Source organism: Alexandromys fortis, unplaced genomic scaffold, assembly GCF_014885135.2.
Source record: "Alexandromys fortis isolate MF-2015 unplaced genomic scaffold, M_Fortis_MF-2015_v1.1 scaffold_149, whole genome shotgun sequence".
In the NCBI taxonomy this organism is placed as follows: Eukaryota; Metazoa; Chordata; class Mammalia; order Rodentia; family Cricetidae; genus Alexandromys; species Alexandromys fortis.
In genome coordinates this window covers 2,353,424-2,374,428 of record NW_026068025.1, presented here as the reverse complement: position 1 = coordinate 2,374,428, position 21,005 = coordinate 2,353,424, and the positions used below count along the sequence as shown (strand labels likewise).

Sequence of the window (21,005 nt, the reverse complement as noted above, 5' to 3'; positions counted from 1 at the left end):
CGTTCGCATCCGGCCCGAGACTTTGCCTCTGAGTCTGAGAGGCTGGGGGGCGAAAGGAGTCCGCTACCGGCTGGGCGAGCACGCCCCCGGGGCCTCATTTCCTCCTCCGAGAGGTCGTTCCGCCCTTCTCTGAGGCCAGAGCCCGCCTTCCGAGCGTCCGCCGGCCACTAAACGCACGCCCTCTCCGGACGCCCGCGGACCAGGGTACAGCGGCTCTGCTAGAGGTCGGGGGCGGGGCCTCTCAGTCACGTGCGGCTGCCCGGCCAACGCGTCGCGTCGTTAGCGGCGGAACTGTGGGGCTGGCTTACCTGGAGGCCTGGTCTGGGCCGGTAGGCGGGTGGCCAGGGTGAGCCCGGGTGCAGTCCGCGCATCTCCGTGACTGTGCGGCCACACCTACCCCGCTCTGCGTTCTCAGCAGCCCGGCCATGGAGCGTCAGGTCCAGCGGCTTCGTCAGGCGTTCCGGTCCGGCCGATCGCGGCCGCTACGCTTCCGACAGCAGCAACTCGAGGCCCTGCGGAGGATGGTGCAGGAGCGCGAGGAGGACATCTTGGCAGCCATCGCGGCGGACCTGAGCAAGGTGAGCGTCCGCGGGGTGGGAGGGACCGGGCGCGAGCCCTTATTCCCCTTATTCCGTGCTGTAGCAGGTTGTTTTGTTTATCCAGCAGTGAAGAGGGAGCAGAGGTACTCCGGACTCCAGCTCTGCTTAGAGCCTTGAACGTTGTGTTTGCACACGTTGAAGTGTTTACCTGGTGCTCGCAGTTTCTCTTCTGCGAATGCTTTTTGTAGGCTTGCCCGTTTCTACTGCATTTATAGGCTCTTTCCTTACAGTGTGCTCTTAACTCTCTGGGTCTTCTGAGTGTCAGTAGTTTGTTCGCTTGGTAAAGTTCAGATATTTCACTCGCTGCCTTATTTCTTAACTTTTTCTTTAATAGGTTCTTCTTGTAGACAATATTGTTTTTAAAGTAATCTTCAACACTCATATTTTCCTTCATGACGTTGTGTATCATTAGACATATGTTGCTTAAACGCTAGTACACTGACAGTCACTCCGGGGACTTTTAAAATACAAATCTTGATTCAGTCCGTCAGAGACAGTGTCTGAGATTTCTAATGAGGTCCCAGGCGATATCACATGGCCTCTTTAGAAGCAAGCTTTGGATACCAAGGTTTAAAGTAGTGTTGGAGGTATAACTATATTCTCCTGTACTCTCTATTAATTTTTTTTCTTTTTACTTTCTAACTGTATTCCAGGCATAGTATGACTTTTATTTTTAGATTTATAATCCACCCTTCCCCAAAGACTATTGCAAAAAGTGGTAACTGCTGTAGTAGTAATGAGAGTAGTAGCTACAAGCCTTCCTTCAGAGTACTTTGGTAAAGAGCAGCTGTGGTGGTAAACAAAGATAAGATACTGACCAGCCGTTCTGCAAGCGTCAGCTATTTTGTGTGTCTTTGTACGTACATACATAGGGTTACTGAAGAATTTTAAACCAGGCCGTGAAGTAGAACATATATAGATAAAGTGGGAACATGGTTACAAACCAGTGTGCTAAGGATGAAGTATGCATAGTACTGAAATCATGACTGAGGAAGGCTGCTATCCATCAGGGAGGCGTTGCTGAAAGAGCTAATTTCTTTTCAGAGGCATTGGCCATCTTAGAGAGGAAGAGCCAGGAAGAGTATCCAGGGTGTGTCTTATTGAGAACTTGGAGGGCTAGAAAAAAATCTGATAGCAAACTGGGGAGGGGGTGGGTGTCTAGTAACACCGGTTGTCACTGCAGATACACTGGGTCTGAGCCATGGGCCACCCTAAGCCAGTGGTTCTCCACCCTCCTCATGCTGCGGCCTTTCAGGACAGTTCCTCATGTTGTGGTGACCCAACCATAAAATTGTTTTCACTGTTACTTCATAAAAGGAATTTTGCTACTGTTACAAATCATAATGTAAATATCTGATATGCAGATTAGCTGATGTGTGGCACCTGTGTGGGTCGTGACCACAGGTCGAGGACCCTTGTCCTTGGCCAATTATACTGTACTCTTGTGTAAGAGTGACTGGTTTTCTTTTCCAGAGCAAACTCAATGCCTACAGCCATGAAGTCATTACCATCCTGGGGGAAATTGATTTTATGCTCGCAAATCTTCCTGAATTGGCTTCTGCTAAACCAGCTAAGAAGAATATGCTTACCATATTGGATGAGGCCTATGTTCAGCCAGAGCCTCTGGGAGTCGTATTGATTATCGGAGCTTGGAACTACCCTTTTGTTCTTATCATGCAGCCTCTGGTGGGAGCCATCGCTGCAGGTCTGGTGCCCGCTGATGGCTTTATTCCTGTCTCAAGGGTCTAACTGTGTCATGTTGGTTGTAAGTTAAGTATGGTGTCTAGTTAAATACATTTGCTTTGGTGGTTTGCCTTGGCTGACACCAGCAACTTACTAAGCATTCATATGTATCTTGTACTTACGAATGCTGAAGTACTTAGGGGGTGAATCTAAGAGTCAAAGACATCTGAGTTAGTAGTCTTAAGATCTCAGAGTCAGGCGTCCATATTCTAATGTGATTCTTGTTGATGGCTTTGCCTTTAGAAAAAAAAGCATTTAGTTTCATTTGACCAGTTTCTTTTTTTTTTGGTTTTTCGAGACAGGGTTTCTCTGTGGTTTTGGAGCCTGTCCTGGAACTAACTCTTGTAGACCAGGCTGGTCTCGAACTCACAGAGATCCGCCTGTCTCTGCCTCTCAAGTGCAGGGATTAAAGGCGTGCGCCACCACCGCCCGGCTTGACTAGTTTCTTTATTCAAATAATGGTGTAATGTTAGCTCAAGTGTACAGCAGATTGATTTCTTACTTTGAAAGCTCTGGTTGATATAACCTGTTTGCTCAGTGATTCTAGGGCAGAGAGAGAACCATGGTAGAAGTGCAGAGAAAGATATAGAAATCTGGGGAGTGTGGGAAGCTAGAGAGACTGTTGTCAGTGGCCTGGGGATGTGAGAGCCAACGGGTTAGTGCTTGGGAAGGAAGACACGAAAGAAAGAGGACACGCGATGTGAGGCGGGACAGACTTAAGAGCTGCAGAAATACATGAACCAGCCCGTGCCCTGCATGAGTGTTGCTTTGGTAGCTGTTAAAGTTACCCTAATATTGGATGATGATGTTCTGCTATCCACTTTATTCAGGAAATGCTGCGATTGTTAAGCCTTCAGAACTAAGTGAAAACACGGCTAAACTCTTGGCTAAACTCCTCCCTCAGTATTTAGACCAGGTAAGACTATCTTGGTCCATCTTCAACCCATCTGTTTATGGTGGAAAACACAGATTTGACTCTTCTGCTAGTGATGTCATTGCTGGCTGCAGATCAGTGGGGCTTCCTTAAGTCTCCAACAGTTGGTTTAATAAAGGAAGCCAGGTTGCAAAATTCACTGTAGAATGACCCAGCAACTATGATTACACAGAGTGTTGAGGCTGCGGCTTCATATGTGTCTCTTTTCTACCACCTGGCACTTCCAAGGATACTATTTTAGACATCACTCATGTAGTGAACTTGTTGATGAGAGGCTAGCATGTTTCTGTCACTGTCCGTTTTCCTACCAGAACATCATGTGTGCTATTATATGAGTATGCTTGCTTTTTAAAAGCATGCTTGTGGCTGGAAGAAAAGTGCCTTCCCGAACCAGCACTCTGAGTTAACTAGCGTGTAGGCCCTGAAGAGCGTCGAAGGCTGACTAGGGAGCGTGAGACCCAGCTTTTCGGTAGCGGATCAGATCCAGAAGTTCCTGTGACCTCTAGAGAGGAAGTTGATTGCTTTGTGGCTGCTGGGTTCCCACAGTTTTGCCGGGGAGATTACTCATTTAACTTTCATCAAAAGGCAGCTTTAAAACACCCAATTAGTATTATGTTTCTTGATATGCAGTGTCCCCGTGACCAGCTCTAGCTCTTAGAGTGATTTTGCTCTTTATTGTCTTACCACTGTCGTCATAGCTCTCAGAACAATTGGTTCTAATAGCTTGGTTATCCAGTCTAAATGGAAGAGAGTAAGTGTCACGGATTCAGTAGGACTTGGAACCAGAAGGTAGAGGATTGAGGTCTCGATTTGTCCCTCCCAGGTGTAAATTCTTTAATAGTTGATGGTCCAAATGGGGAGGATGATAATGTATCCGCTTCAGTTGTCTGGTGGATTAACTTAACTGTGGATTAAAGCACAGAAAAATTAAAAGTACGTGAGTCAGTTGAACTGTAAAGTGACCAGGAACTAATTAGCCTTCTAAGGAGCAAGAGATCAAATGCTGACAGAGGTTGACACGCCCGCTCATCCATCGTACAGCTTAGGCGCTCGCACCACCTCACCGTTTCCTTGCCACTTCTTCTCAGCCACTACTTTCTGCCCTTGCTGTTATTATTAAAAGTATTTTCTAAGTAGCCACCTAAAGGCAGCACAGCGCCTATAATGGGCATTGTACAGATGTTATGAGACTTTTCCTGGTAACAAGTTCAGAGATTGCCTAAGGTTTGGCAGCTTGCCTAAAGTCACAGATGCTAGCAAGTGGAGAGCCTCAATTCAGTTCAGATCTACTTCAAAAGCAAGTGCCCTCAGCGGTGATGCTCTGGGTCCTGTTCATTGGGCAGATATGGACTTAGGTACCTTGGGCTTAGCCCTGCTGTACTTTGTACTGGGCCGAGAGAGAACATTGGGATTAAGACATGAACTGCAGGGCTGGAGATGCAGCTCAGTAGGTAGAGCACTGGCCTAATGTGTACAAGGCTCTGGGTTGGATCCCCAGCACTGTGCAAAACACAGCGGAACAGCAGCAAAAGAACCTCACCATCCCCTCCCCGCATCTTGCACATTTCCCCGTGGAATCCAACTGTTTGCTCTCCTTTGTGCTCTTGTTGCCAAGCTCATGGAGGAAATATTGGACTTTGAGGCCTGTGTCGGTTGATAGTTCCTGATCACCAGCAGATCCGTCATCCTCCCTCTGTCTTGGGTCACCTCCTGATCTGTCCCTCGTAGGAGATGATCTTGATCTTTTGGTTTTCCTGACTGCACCTTATCAGTGTTGAAGAATTGCTGACGTGAGGCCTTAAGATTAATTTGACAGTGCAAGAATCTGTTTCTCTTTCTTTGAGGACCTGTATGCGGTTGTTAATGGTGGTGTTGTGGAGACCACAGAGCTCCTGAGGCAGCGGTTCGATCACATTCTCTACACAGGCAACACCGCGGTAGGAAAGATTGTCATGGAAGCTGCTGCCAAGCATCTGACCCCTGTGACCCTGGAACTCGGTGGGAAAAGCCCTTGCTACATTGACAGAGACTGTGATCTGGATGTTGCTTGCAGGTGAGGCTGGCTTTGCTTTCCTGAGGTTTTCTCCAGCAGATGGAAGTTTTTTCTAATGGCTGTTTTCCTTTACACGTGAACCTCATGACTTACGGCTTCAAGGTTCATCAACTTTAGTGGCTGGTGTGCCCGAGAGTAGCCAGTGCCTCTCAAATCGTCTTCTGATGTCACTGCTGGAATAGGGAGCCACACATAGGTCCTGCCAGCATGTAGTCTTCCTCAGGAAGTTTGGAAATATTCTTATGGATAAACCTGGAGAGAAATTTTCCCAGGGTTGCTCTTTTTTTCTTTTCCAGTGTTGGGATCAAATTATGGTAAGCCTGTGATCCACATTAAGCTACACCCTGAGCCAGTAGCTTAGAAGAATGATAATCCAAAGGGCTGTGTGTATGAATAAAAACACTCAGTTGAAAGGGTGTCGTATTCACTTCGTAGCTGAGATCCTTTGTTCACAAGACAGTATGAGAGATATTTTAATAGCATTTTTTTTCTTTTTTCTTTTCTTTCTTTCTTTTTTTTTTTTTTTTTTGTTTTTCGAGACAGGGTTTCTCTGTGGTTTTGGAGCCTGTCCTGGAACTAGCTCTTGTAGACCAGGCTAGTCTCGAACTCACAGAGATCCGCCTGCCTCTGCCTCCCAAGTGCTGGGATTAAAGGTGTGCGCCACCATCGCCCGGCCTTTAATAGCATTTTGCATCTGGGAACCAGAAAATAAGAGTTTTTCTCTATACTAAGATAGGTTTGACGACTAGGAAACAAGTATGCTCTGGGTAGCGTGGTTTCAGAGCTGGTACTGGGGAGGTGGGTCAGCCTTGCTGCTTGGCCTCTTTAAATAGAGCTGACTTCCAGAAAAAGAGAGCATCAGTGAATGCTGAGGTTGTGGGCTTTGTCTGTATGTAGGAAGGGGAAGGGTCCACACAAGGGTGCATGGTAGGGGATGTTGGTTGTGCCCCCTCTGCACAGCCTGTCAACAGAACTACAGTCTGGGAGAGCCGGAGTCTGAATTGTATGCTCGGCATCCAGAGTGACCTTTGGCTGGCTCAGATAGGACGGAGTGTTGGGAGGCTGGGCCCATTCTCTGCAGGCTGTGTCTTCATAGCTTGTACTGTTTACCAGGCCGGCTCTGAGAATTTTCTTGCTATTTAGAATATTTTACCTCACTTGAAAATGTGTGCTAAAGGCTGGTGGCGTGGTTCAGTGGTAAAAGTACTCGATGCACAAATCTGGCAGTCTGAGTTTGATTCCTGGAACCTGTGTTTTTAAAAAGGCAGATTCTAGCTGGGAGGTGGTGGCGCATGCCTTTAATCCCAGCACTTGGGAGGCAGAGGCAAGTGGATCTCTGTGAGTTTCCTGGTCTGCGTAGTGAGTTCTGGGACAGCCAAAGTTACACAGTGAAACCCTGTTTTGAAAAACCAAAACCATAAAAAAAACAAAAACCAGCCAGAGTCTGAGTAGATGGGAGGGAGGGCTTGAGTATGCAGCAAGCACACAGAAGAGAGGCCCCACCTGAGCTAGGCAGAAAGGACCAACTCCCCAAATCCCCGAACGTTGTCTTCTGCCTCCCGCTACACACTGTGGCATGCGTGCTTATGTGTGCACACTCACACACCCCAAATCAAAAAGAAATCTGGAAATGCATTCTAAGTTGATGATCTACAACTAACTAGTTCTAACTAGATGATCTACAGTTCAGAGTTTTCATTTCTTTTGTTTTTGATAATTACTAACTAAATATACAAAACCATATGTTTGGCATCATGGTTAATCTTTGTCATCAACGTGATGGCATTTAGAAGCACTATGAAAACAACTCTGTAGACGTGTCTGTGAGGGGTTTGTCTAGATTAGGTTAAGTGAGGTGGGAAGACCCAACCTAAACCTGAGTTGTGGTGGGAAAAAAAAGGTAAACTGAGCATAAGTGTTGGTTGCTCTCCTCCCTGGCTTTGGTGCTGTGTGACCGCAGTGTTGTGGTCCTGCGGCCAATGACCTCCTTCCTCCACAATGTAGCACCCTTCAACTGTGAGCCAAAATCACCCTTCCTTTCTTCAGTTGCTGTTGCCAGATGTTTTAGCATAGCAAAGTGACAATGAAAAGATGACTGAATTGCATAGGTATTCTGGTTTGGGTTTTGTTTTTTCTCCCCAGACGCATAACCTGGGGAAAGTACATGAACTGTGGTCAAACCTGCATAGCTCCAGACTATGTCCTCTGCTAAGCCTCGCTCCAAGATCAGATCGTACAGAAGATTAAGGAAACGGTGAAGGTCTGTGTTCTGCAGTTCTGGTCCCACTGATGAAAGTCAGAATGCTTTCAGACAGCATCTCTGTTCACTTTTACCCCAACCCAGACAATCCCAGAAACATATGTGACTGAACCACCTGGCTAATTAAAACACTGCGCAGCCAGGCGGTGGTGGCGCACTCCTTTAATCCCAGCATTTGGGAGGCAGAGGCAGGCGGATCTCTGTGAGTTCGAGACCAGCCTGGTCTATAGAGCTAGTTCCAGGACAGGCTCCAAACCACAGAGAAACCCTGTCTCGAAAAAACCAAAACCAAAACAAAACAAAAGACCAGCCTGGTCTACAAGAGCTAGTTCTAGGACAGGGCTCCAAAGCTACAGAGAAACCCTGTCTCAAAAAAACAACAAAACAAAACAAAAAACCCACACACTCTGCATCTGTGGGAACAAGGCCAAGTTGATGTTAAGTCCACTTAAATGGTGTAGTTGATTTGTTGATTAGTTGAGGCATATACTTAAAAATCAAAATGTTTTCTGTGGTTTTGAGAGAATATTTCCAAATTACTTGAAGAGAGCCCTTGGCATATTGTGGCATACTGGTTCTCGCTGGAGAAGGTTATCAGTTGTCGTGTGTGTAGAGGGCCAGATGACCAATAGTTTGAAGGCGTGAAGTAAATACCTACTTAAAGTGCACCCTGTAGAGCAGCGGTCCTCAGCCTTCCTAACGCCGCAACCCTTTAGTACAGTTCCACGGGTTGTGGTGACCGCCAACCATAAAATTATTTTCATTACTACTTCATCTGTGATTTTGCTGCTGCTATGAATCATAATGTAAATCTCTGATATGCAGACCATCTGATATTTGACCCTTGTGAAGGGGTTGTGGCCCACAGGTTGAGAACTGTTGCTGGAGCAGGTTCTCCATCATTTAGGGTACATAAAGGAACTAAGGAAGACTGTGTCTGGTAATAAGCTAAGGCTTGAAGAGATGTGGGATTTTCATTGTCAGAGCGTGTTTGACCAGGGGTGCTGAGTTCAGTGGTACGGAGACTAGTAAGCCACCTTGCTGAGATCATTTTCTGTTAATTGAGCACCAGAAAGGAATTGAAGTGTGGGTTTTGTGACATTTAAGTGACTCCTGTTGCTTTCAATAGGACTTTTATGGGGAAAATATAAAAGAGTCTCCCGATTATGAAAGGATCATCAATCTTCGTCACTTTAAGAGGTTACAAGGTTTGCTTGAAGGACAGAAAATAGCTTTTGGCGGGGAGACTGATGAGGTCACACGCTACATAGGTAAGGAAATTCGCCCTTCCTGTGGGAAGATAGTTCAACATTTTTACTAACATTTACTGATCTTACATAAACTAAATATTGCTTTTCCGTGTACTGTTTTTTAGTGTATGTACGCACGCACCTTTAATACTTATTTTATTTATTATTGTGTGTGTGTGTGTGTACCATAGTATCTTAATTTCTGTTGCTGTGATAAAGCATGTGCCATCTGTAGTGAGATCTGGTGCCCTCTTCTGGCAGATAGGCAGACATGCAGACAGAACACTACATAATAAATAAATAAATCTTTAAAAAAAAAGAAACTGCTCCCAAAATTAATTTACTTTTCTTTTTTCATCAGTTGTTTAAAAAAAACATAAAAGAATGCAAATAATTAGGAATTCATAGAAATTCTCCTTGGTTGGATGTTTCAGTAATTTTTCAACAAAACAAAACAGAAATCCCAATTCTTTTGTCTTGCTGCTCTTCCCTTCTCCTATGGCAGTGTGACCCGTTTCTAAGCCAGTCAAAGACAAAATGAAGGAAGAACTGTTGAGATTAGCTTGGTCTAGGTAGAACTTCTCCCTGAGTTTGACAGTGGGTTTGGAAGCAGATTTTGGGGGGAGGAAAGGTTGCCGTCTGGCGCACTGAGAGAGGACAAACCAGTAGGAGTGCCTCGTGGGGGGCTGTCCCAGGAAATGAAGAGAAGATGAGACTGTTGCTTTTTTTTCTGTCTTCAACTTGACCATTCGTGTTATTTTATTTAATTTTATTTTTTAGCTCCAACCGTACTTACTGATGTTGATCCTAATTCCAAGGTGATGCAGGAAGAAATTTTTGGACCAATTCTCCCAATAGTGTCTGTGAAAAATGTAGATGAAGCCATTAGTTTCATAAATGATCGTGAAAAGCCCCTGGCGCTCTATGTGTTTTCTCATAACAACAAGGTAAGCTTTGTAGAGAATAGTTCATTCTCAGGAGCCAGATTTCTTTATCGCCGTGAAGAATAGATGGCTCGTTTCTATATCGAAGTTGATCGGCTGCATTCATAGCTTGATTTCTTGGGTAATGGAGCCTTGGTTATCACTGTACCCCTTCCCTTCCTCCCTGGAGTTAGAGCTGAGTTCACAGGGACGAATGTCACAGGCTTTTGAATAACAAACACCTTCTGAATAATGAGAACTCTTCCATGTACTAGCATGTAGTGCTTTTTGTGGCCTGAATCCATAGAGCCTGCCCCTGTGATTCAAGTGGCCATCATAGCCACTCAGATGGGGCTGGGGAAGTCAGAGACCTCTGGCACATCGTAAAGATGGTCGTGAGAACTTGGACTTCAGGCTCCCAAAGGGTAGCAGCTCTGCAGCCTCTTTCTGTGTGCCTGTCCTTTGTGTCGCTAGGTGACTTGCAGCTCTTAGCAGATCATGGCTCCACGTGGACAAATAGGTTCAGGGTCCATCTGGAAAGATGAAATGAGAAAGAGGAAGAAGGGACCGGTCGGTGTGTGGAGGTCATTGGCCCTGTGCCATGTGCAGTTCCTGATGGTGAGGTGCTGTAGTCACGTGGTGGCTTCAGGAGCTGGCAGCACCATGAAGTTGACATAGCTCCAGGCACTCGAAATGAGAGGAGTGTGCGTGGTTCAGTAAGGCCCACTGGCAGCGTGCAGATGGGTGGGCAGCTCTTTCCCTGTGGTCACTGCAGGCCCATTCGACATCCACCCTGAGTTCCCAAGGCTTCTTAGTACCTAAGTGAAATGATGTTTATTAGCTCAGTGTCATTGAGGCTTTTCTGATCTTAGGCCAACTAGCTATTTACTTCCTCAAAAATAGAATAATTCTAACATTTTTTGCATGTCATACCTGTCAATCATATGTTATAATTTAGATCAGGGATTGAGAAGTAACTTTTTTGTTGTTTCGTTTTTTAAGACAGGGTTTCTCTGTATAGCCCTGGCTATTCTAGAACTCACTCTGTAGACCAGGCTGGCCTTAAACTCAGAGATCTTCCTGCTTCTGCCTCCCAAGTGCTGGCATTAGAGGCATGCACCATCACCACCCAGCTGAGAAATAATAATTTTAATATACTATTTTTATTTACCACAAGACTTTGATGTGTGTCTATAATGTATTTTGATCACGGTCATTCCCCAGTCTTGCCCTAATTCTAATTTCCTGCTTACTCAAGGGTGTGGGGTCATCTGCTAGAGCATGGTTGAGATATGAGGGGCATGCCTGTAAGGAAACTGACTCCCTCTCCCAGGAGCTGTCGAGCTGCCAGTGTCTCTTCATCGGTGTAGGGCTCATGAGTCCCTCTCCTGTCCATGCTGGAGTAGTCACTGGTTTGCCATCTGTGGTCGCCCATAGCTGGCTAGTCCAGGAGCACGGCGGTCTTTCTGAAGACTGTTTTCCTCTTCCCATCTTCTGATTCTTACAGTCTTTTTGCTCCCTCCTGTCAATCTTCAGCCTCTGAGAGAGGAGTGTGATAGAAATGTCCATCTGAGACGGAGCATGCTGTTGGCAATTACTCCCTTCACTTTGACCAGTCGAGAGTTTCCGTGCTAACTGCTGTCCACTGCACAAAGAAACCTCTAGTGAGGTCTGAGGGGTGTATTAACCTATTGCAAACATAGAGGGTGGTTTGATACTAAGGCCGTTTAACAAGATACTAGTAGTATATTCATCATTAAGGCCTCTGAGCTCCCCAGCCATGAATTCTTGGTCAGATTGATAGTAGACATATTTCCTCCTACAGAAAGTGGTTGGTACCCCCATAACACCCATGCCACTATTACACCAACAAGCATATCTTGTCATTCTTGCAGTTCACAGCATTCATAGCTGGGTAGATTCCCTCTACCCCTCCCCACAGCAGCGTGTGTTGCACCTCCTGGTACTGTAAAAGCTATTCAGCAGGGCAGAAGGCTTCTGTCCAGTACCACCTTGAGAGAAGTAGTAATCTCTAAACTGTCTCTTGTTGTACTGCTTTGGAGTATAGATCTTGATGGTGATCAAGGAAACAGACCTAAAGGTTCAGGGCCAACCTTCTTGATCTACACAGTGATATACTGGGGACTAGAAGTGTTTAATATTTCAGATTCTTTAAAGGCAATATCACTGTGTATCCTGGGCTGACCTTATACTCTGCCTGCTCCAGTTTCTCAAATGCAGAGATTCAAGTATGTGCTATCTTCCACCCAGCTTGACTGCAGATAGTTTTTAGATTTTAGAATATTTGCCTATAAATGAGCTGCCTTGGAGTTGGGACCCAAGTTTAAGCATTTTTTTGTGTTTCATGAGGCAAAACACACAAAGTCTGAAGGTAATTTTAAGCAATATTTTTAGTAATTTTTGGCATGAATTTTATGTTTCCTCAAACTTAAAAACTTGCACCAGTGCACAAAGTCAGGATGCATGTCCATAGAGCCCACAGGGAGTACACTCAAAGACATGGGGGTGACAGGACATTAGCTCTGACCTGGGTGCCTTTGGTCTGTTCCTCAGCTCATCAAACGGGTGATCGAGGAAACCTCCAGCGGTGGGGTCACAGGCAATGATGTCATCATGCACTTCACTGTCAATTCTTTGCCCTTTGGAGGTGTGGGTAAGTACGACCGTCCAGTGGCTAGTCTATTGCTGTGACTTCTGCAGTCGGGCTGAGTCCCCTGTTCTCCAGAGGTTGGGCCAAAGGCATTTTGTTCTTGGGAAAGCATTGTGGACACAATCTGCCCCTTTCTGCTGGGTCCTTCCTACCATGGTCGTGGCTATAGCTGGCCCTCTTCTCTCCAACCTCACTGTCGTGGTGTTTTCTCTCTGGCTTCATTGTCTTCCCAATGAATCAATCTTGCCTTCTGAAGTGACCCCTTCCATCAAAACAGTTAAGTCAGCTGTGGCCTGACCTCCTCCAGCTGTCCCCTGGCTTCCAGTCATTCTGCCTTCTGTCATTGCATTGCACATGTCGCCACTCACAGGACATTTCCGCAGTCTGTTGTATGCATTGTGAATTACGCAGGCGTGACTTCCAGGAAGGCAGGGTTTTACTTGCTGTTCGTACCTGTCTCTGTAACCTTGTTACCCTGATCTTGGTTTTACTTGCTGTTCGTACCTGTCTGTGCAGCCTTGTTACCCTGATCTTGGTTTTACTTGCTGTTCTTACCTGTCTGTGCAGCCTTGTTACCCTGTTCTTGGTTGCTCTTCAAGGACTTAGAGGAAGCAAGTGAGAGAAGCCACGGATAAATAAGGCCATGTGGACTGATAGGAAAAGCACACACATAGCGTTTGGCATCATGCTAATCTGGGTTCATATTTTAGTTTCCTCCTTTAACAGACATGTGACTTCAGGCAGATCAGCTAGTTCCGTAAACTCTTTTTTCCTGTCTGAAAACTGGGTTGGAGGTACAGACCACTGCAGGGCTGGGTTAGGTGTCCCCCACAGAGCTCACTGAAACATCTTAGCACATTTCCGACAGAAAGGACAGCACAGCCCTAGAAGGCTGCAGATCGTGTCCCTGCTCATGGAAATCATCCAGGCTGAGAGGGCGGATGATTGTGCTAGGGACCAAGTTGGGAAGAGATTTTTAAGGAAAAAAAAAAAGCAAATATGTTGGGTTTCTACACCCCAAGCAGCACGCTCAGGCTTTCTCCTTCAGCGTGGAAATGGGAAGTAGCTACACTGAAATTGTTTCATCCGTTCCATTTGTTTCAGGTGCCAGCGGAATGGGGGCTTATCATGGGAAATATAGTTTTGACACCTTTTCTCATCAGCGCCCCTGCTTATTAAAAGGATTAAAGGGAGAGAGTGCCAATAAGCTCAGGTACCCTCCCAACAGCCAGTCCAAGCTCGGCTGGGCCAAGTTCTTGCTGCTGAAAAAGTTCAACAGAGCAGGGCTGCTGATGCTGCTGGTCACGTGCTTGGCTGTGGTTGCAGCCGTGTTCATCAAGGTGAGTCCCTGTCCCTCCTTCCTGTCCCTTCTTCCTGTCTGTGGGCTGCTTGTAGCTATATGAGTCTGTCTGTCGAGACACTCCATCAGCTTCTAAAGTTCCTGCCTGCTGGCTAGCTACCTGTTTTTGTAAACACAGTAATTTACTTCCTGTCTTAACTGTTTTTTTGCTGCTGAGTCAAAGTTTAATAGTTCTGACCAAGTCTGAATGGACTGCAAAGTCAAAATTATTGTAGGAGTTTACCAAAATTATTGTAGGAGTTTACTGACGTTTTTAAGAATCTAAACTACCAAAGAGCTTGCTAGAAGGCTCCAAAGCTGCTCAGCCCTCTGCTCCCTTGGATATTGGTCCTCACTATCTGCTTCAGTTTGTTCAGTTTTTCCTTGAATATGCATGAAGTCATCAAGGCATTAAAAATGACAATAGTGGAAGGAAATAGACAAGGATCATCATTTTTATTAGGCATATTTTTCCTCCAAAGTGGATTGCCAGAGAAAGTTTGTCTTGGGCCACAGATCATCATAGAGGTTTGCAAAAAGGCGCATGAGATAGCCTCTTCTGGGTGGCGTGTGCATGTCCGGGATGGAGGAGGGAATCTTCCTTCATGGGATGAGTGTCAAGATGGGATGGGGAAAGGTTTCCTCAGACAGCTGACCAAGATGTGTGACAATGTCTATGAAGAGTGGGTGCGGATGAGAGACGGAAGCATCTAGTGGAGATGCCAAGTTTATCTATGGTGTGTCTTGGTTAAATGTGAAAAGTCGTTCATCTCACTAGCACCACCCTGGTGGACTGATGATAACAGCTGCATTTGAAATCATTTGGGTTTTCTCAGAAATACCAAGCTCTGTCAAGGGGGAATGCCCTGTTGGCTTCTCTGGCAATTCACAGACTGCGCTGGCCCAGTAAACACTCTTGATCAGATCTCAGCTGTCTGTTGAGAGTGAGGTAGGAGCTTCCTGTTTTCTTTCTGTGTGTGAGGTGGGCCAGGTTGGGTTCTGTTTGGATTTAGTTGTTTCTACAGCTGAAGGTTTAGACTTACTGACAAAGGATGTTTTACTTAAATTCAATTTAGGCATCATTTTAAAGGGATGGGGAGGGGTACCGGTAGAGGAGCAGACCTCTGGGCTGGGCCTGGTGAAATCTATGGCCTTTGTAAAAGTGAGTAGCCGCATGTTGAGCTACGCTGTTCCTCTGTTGGTTCAGGAGGGCATGTCAGCAATTCCAGTCCAAGTCACCATTTAGACAATTAACTTTTTATTTCATAATTGGAGAATATTTTTTAAAAGTCTCAGAATTGTTTCATTTTAATTAAAAATAAAACTACAGTTTAGGAATTTACAATGGCAATTCAGGGTTTTTTCCTCTTCTACATCTTTCTGAGACTGAAGATTTGGTTGGAGAAGGCTTGGGTCTCTGGTCAATAGTGTTTTTCATTTGACATTGGTCCCTTAGCCTAGTGTGCATATTTTTGGTTGGGGTAGACTTTCTCAACCTCTGGGTGACATGAGGACCAGGCTTGCCTTGTCCCCAGGAAGGCGCACCTAGGGCACCACACTCACCACACAGGGGTTTGGCAGACAGGTCTTCCTTAGCCAGGTCTTTGGTGGGAACGAGAGCACGTGGGCCTGATCCTCGGCTTGGTTATTGACTTGAGATTTTGGCAAAGCCTCTCCTTGAGCTTTTACTTGAATCTCCTCTGCAGAGTGTGAGGAGTTTGCTATTTCCCAGGCCGCTTTCAACTTCTCCCGTCTCATTGCTATTGGCAGTACGTACATTCATGGCTTCTTTAGCCAGTGTGGGCTCAGGCAAAGATCTGGCTTTGGCTCCTTGCTGCCTCCTTGTGCTCTTCCCTGACCTTTTGTCCTCTTTGTATCAAATCTCATTTTAATTCAAACAGTGATTCAGAATGTAGTTTGCGTTGCTCATTTGGGTCTCTGAAAACATTTTTGAAGGCTGTTTTTTTAAGGACATTTTTGTACATGCTCAGTAAGCGCGACACCTGAGCTGTACCATCAAGCAAAATGAGCTTCTTTTGAAAGACACGTAGTGATTGTGCCGTGCCATGTGATGGGCAGGCTGGGTTAATGGCGCATGTCCTGTGCTTTCTCAGCACTTATGTGACCGGTCTTTTGAGACAGACCGTTGCTTGTCTCCACCTATACATCGAGGAGTCTGTTCTAAGTACAGACCTTTGTCCTCCTGCACACTTGAGGAGTCTGTTATAACTACAGACATTTGCACTAAGTGGCGTTTTTTGCACTTCGTGGTTTACTCACATTGTCAGATGTTTTTATGTCGTTTTGCTAATTTATTGGATTTGAGTGAATTTAGAATAAAGTCCACAAAGCAAAGTTCCATCAAAATCTATAGGCTACAGGAAGTGTTGGGCTGGCCTGGGTCTTTTAGATTTCTGTATTTTTGTTTTATATGTATGAGTGCTTTCCTGCATGTGTTCCTGGTACCCACAGAGACCAAAAGAGGGTGTCAGATCCCCTGGAACTGGAGTTAAATGTCATTGTGGGTGCTGGTATCTGAACCGTAGTCTTCAGTAAGAGCAGCAAGTGCTCTTAACCACCTCTGTCCCTCGGTCAGAGTTTTAGAAGGTGGAGAAATGACAGGTCAGTGCGCTGTCTTCTGGAGGTTGCTGCGGCTCTCCTCAGCGTAGGCTGGATCAGCTGCATCACTGTTCTTGGACTTTAGGAACAAGCTCGCAGTCTCTAGATGTCATGCCAGCCCTGGGTCTCTTGCTATATGGCTGTGGGCGCGTGGCTCTGCCTTTAGCTCTTGGTTTTGGACAGTGTACAGTCTGCTCCCTCGTCTTGTTGTTAATGAGGAAAGGCATGACCCTGTGTTTTCATTTGAAACCGCACTGTGGCTTCTTAGGGACACGTAGCTTTCTTTTCTATTTTGAATTTGGAATCTCTTAAGAAAGAAAGTGTTTGTGGGAGTCTCAGTCCCCCCAGACTTATGTTCTAAGGCTTTTCTCATAGCATAGTAACATGAACCCCTTTCTCCTCTCCAGGAATATCTGTAATGACTTCCTCGTAACCACTGAATCATTCCTCTACTAAATGCTTGACAAACCATTACCTTTAAAATTGTACCCAAAACCAGGAAATTACAGATGTACTGCAATCAAACCTAAGCCGTTGTCACTTACTGCTAACGAAACCCACTGTTTGAGCCAACTTCCAGCATTTGTCAGCAGTGAAGGATCTGGGAGGACATAGACTGTGCTGGGCGAGAACGTGCCTTGTAAAGTCCCAGCTCCGTGGGCGGTGTCGGGGAGAACGGCAGCTGTCCCGTCACTTCTTTGCTTCAGTTCATAGCACTTCCCACTCCTGTGTCTTCTGCTCTCAGGCCTCAGCAAAGCTCTCCAGGTCACCTCGGCCCAGGCTTGCCAGCTGTCTGGAGAGGCGATTTTAGGTCTTCCCAGCTCGTGTTAGGGGTTGAGGTCCTAAACTGGGGAAGTGGATATGTCCACCTCATCCACTGTGCCGAGACTCTGACCTTCAGGAACTGGCTCTCCATTTAAACGTCCTTTCTTGTTCTTTGCACATCACCTAAAGTGTGTGTGTTTGTGACAGTCTGTCGTGACTGTCCACAGTGCCTTTATGATGATATCGGCTACACCGAGCCTCTTGTCAGGAAGAAGTGCTTTCTTTGTGAATGCCAGTGAGAACATCTTGTAGTCACAGCCGTTCCAGAGGCTAAGGTTAGAAGATCCCTGAGCCCAGGAGTTTGGGACCAGCCTAGGCTACATAGTGAGGACCCCCCCCACCCCATTATCCATAAAGACCCTTTGAGATCCTAAAGTTGAATGTCACATAGATCTTCAAGGATAAATATTTTCTTGTTTTCATAGCACAATGAAGGAAACTTCACTTTTTAAATTTTAGAGGGATCCCTTTCTGAATAAATTTAGCCTACAGATCTTAAAGTGTGGTCCAGCTCCTGTCCTGAAAGGGGGATGTTAGGATCCGAGGCTTCGGAAGGCACGGGACAGAGACTGTGGGAGAATGCTGTGAGCTGGTGGGACACACTGAAGGGATGGGACGATAAGAAGAGCTCCCGAGCACGTGGGGCATTGTTCTCAGTCAGATCCCTATGTGGCCAAGCAGGGAAGTGGCAAGAGAGATCAGTGTGGAGCTCAGCTCTCTGCTCAGGCCTGGCTGCACCCCAACCCCAAGCTGCCGGGCTCCCGCTGCCTTCCTGGGATCTAGATTAAGACTTGATCCCACTCGATGAGAATGTAGCTTGCTTTATTGACTGTACAGCCATCTTTGCTGAATAACCTGCTCCATCACTGAAGCTGTCTGAAGGGTGCCTTCTCTACAAAAGGATGAGACATCAAAACAAAAACAAACCATTGTCCTGTTTAGCAAGTAGTTGCTTACGTGGCAATTGTCATAAACTAATCAGAAAATATTTTGCACAAGATTCCAATGTAGAATTTGCTCTATTATGTTAAATTATAAATCATAACTTCTAGTTAGACTAGAATACTTACATACTATACTAATCTTCAAAATAAATGTTTTTCATAAATTATTGTGAGTGTTATTTTCAACCTCAGCTATGGAGATAAAATTCCTTGATTACAAAGTTTCCCTACTAATCCATTTTTCACTGTAGCCCCCACAGATGGTAGCGCTAACTGTGGGCATCATGGTTCTCAGACTCCGCAATCTGTTCTCTGAGTGCGGATGAAGGCCGCCGTGCCAGGTCTCACCATTGCGCCTGGAGCTGCTCACCAATCACAGGCCCACAGCAACCAAGAATTTGAATCCCTGTCATGTGCCATCCGTGGCAGTGTGTGTGACCTGACGAGCTGGGCTTTGCTGCTCTGGTTCACACCATTTCACTGCTGAAAGGCAGAGCAAATGCTTCTCAGTCTGAGCCCAGTGAGATGAGGGGGGAAGAGGGGCCTGTGGCCAGCAGGGTCCCTAGTGCCACCCAGCTAGGGCTTGCTGGCCCTTCTCACAGCTCCACGAGGACTGGCACGCTGTGCCCAGAAAAACACGAATGTTACCAGTGCTTTTGAAATTCTATTTTACTTAAAATCTTTTCTACTCTTGAGGAAGGCTAGCCATTCCTGGATTCTCACTCTTCTGATAGACTGCCTGAGTCAGAGAAGGAAAAGCCAGTTTGACCACAGTGTAGTCGTCACTGTGCAGTTGAGATCTCTGAAAGCGTTACTAGCAGATGCCATAAAATCTCCAGGGTCCACCTGTGCTTGAGCTCATGTGAGTGGAATGAGGTGTCTGTTGGGGATGAACGGCTGCTTGCTTTGTTTCCCAGCTCCTGTAGTGTCTAGAGGACTCTGTTGACAGTCACCCACCCTGTGGGCTGATGCTCCCCCTAGGGCACCCCTGGCCCCCAGCATCCCCGTTACACCTGCTGCCATGGGAGTTAATTCTGGAGGAGCTGTTCTAGGCACTGCAGAAGCAAACAGTAAACCCCACAGTGCAGGGAGCAGGGAAAAGCTTCAGACCAGACAGCCTGGAGTCCAGGTACGGTCAGCTGCTCTGGCTGGGCTGTGTGTCTGCTCTCTGTCCTCAGCCCCTCCCTGGAGAAAGCGCCTGGCGGAACAGCATCTTGAGACACGACGGGACTGACGCACATATGAATCCAGAGCTGACAGCATGTACAAGGCCTGCACAGGTTCAAAGCAGACACAGTCCCAGCACTGAGGAGAGGTGGGCAGAGTCCCACCCCTGACCAAGAAACTATTTGCAGTTGGTATCTGCTGTGAAAGGGAAAGCTCATTTTCTCCAAAAGAGTGTCATTGGGTATATCAGCCGCACTCCAGGGCAAGCCCTGTGCCCAAAAGCACTGTGTGAGCTTGGAGTCTAATTGTACAGCACTGGGTCCCAGAGTAGACCTGCCTCTGCTGGATGGGCCAGAAACCCCAGAATACGGACTGTGCTCGTTAACTTTGCCGATACCAAATTAACGGCAAAAGAAGAGACTATTAATGATTTATGTTTGGAAAAATTTTAGACTAAGGTGGCGCTAACTGTACAGGTCAGCTCTTGGTGGTTAATGTTGCTGGAGAAGGGAGGACATTTTCCTCATCGGTGCAGTCATGGGAAGTGACCAGTGCTCCAGTAAATTACCCCCACCCTGAGCACACAGGCAACGCTGATCCAACTCAGGGGTCGCAGACAGAAAGCCAGAAAGTAGGAAAATAGGGGGTACGCTTGTTGGGAAGAAAGGGGGGGCTCAACAGGAGTGGGAGGGGTGAGAGAAGGTAATGGGGAGGAAATGGCCAAAGCACATTATTTACACGCATGAAATGGTTAAATAATATAAATAAAAATCTTAAGATAGTCAAAATCAGAGAAACTATCATGAATGCTACCAACACATTGACCACTCCCAGCCTGCCGACCATCCCAGTTCAGCCTTGCAGTCACATCCATGGTTGCGTACATTGGTCTTTGGCTGGACGGAATACCCCACGCAAAGCTACCGTGTGATGCAGTGTGGAAACCTTGTGGAGCCTCTGACACCCTGGGCTGAGAGTGAAGAACCCAGTGGGTACATGGCTACACTTATGTATCATACTGAAGTTGATAAAAGAATCGTCTGTGGAGCCATCATGATTGAAATCTGGCCCGTGTAAATCTAGAAGCTGGCATTTACCAACTTCTACAGCCCCCGCCCCACGCCAGAGTCTAGGAGCCCTGGAAAGCTGGTGGTGTGGCTCTGTGAGCTAGGAGAACAATGAATGTGTTCCAAGACCACCAAGCAGGAGGAAGCTTCTCTCACCTTGTAGAGGGGAGGGTGTGAACCATCCTTCCCCTCTGAGACCTTCAACTGCCTGGATGAGGCCATCTACCCTGGGGAGGGCCACCAAACACTGGAGGTCTCTACACACACCAGGGAAGGAGGCCATTCGTGTGGATGAAGAAGAAAGTCTAGTTCATCTTGACTCAGCAGACAGTGTCACTTCAAACATCCAGAGCGACACTGGGCAGTTTATTTTAGTTCATATGTAAGTGCAGTACAACTTGGATAAAAGTTTGCTGGTGTAACACAATCCCCTATGCACTAGGAGGCATAATCGCCTCCAAACTCTTCTCAAGGCGCATGTCACTTCTTCCATGAAGACTGGTCCTATAGATAGACTACATGTGTTATCCTAAGCCGGGAGGGTCTGTGTGGTCTCAGTCAGGCAGATAGTGCAGAGGTCACCTGGGCTATTAACCATTCCCAGCCTCCTG

At 46.4% G+C, this 21,005-nt stretch overlaps 1 protein-coding gene across 1 annotated transcript; it reads left to right on the top strand.

Moving 5' to 3' along the window:
* Positions 1 to 277: 277 nt before the first annotated feature.
* Aldh3a2 (aldehyde dehydrogenase 3 family member A2) lies at positions 278 to 18,324 on the top strand. The gene is given in 10 exon segments (XM_050163614.1): positions 278 to 578; positions 2,073 to 2,304; positions 3,173 to 3,258; positions 5,121 to 5,329; positions 7,472 to 7,589; positions 8,719 to 8,860; positions 9,620 to 9,786; positions 12,337 to 12,436; positions 13,538 to 13,773; positions 16,799 to 18,324. Coding segments are annotated over 10 exon segments (1,455 nt in total). The 5' UTR covers positions 278 to 425; the 3' UTR covers positions 16,811 to 18,324.
* Positions 18,325 to 21,005: the final 2,681 nt, after the last annotated feature.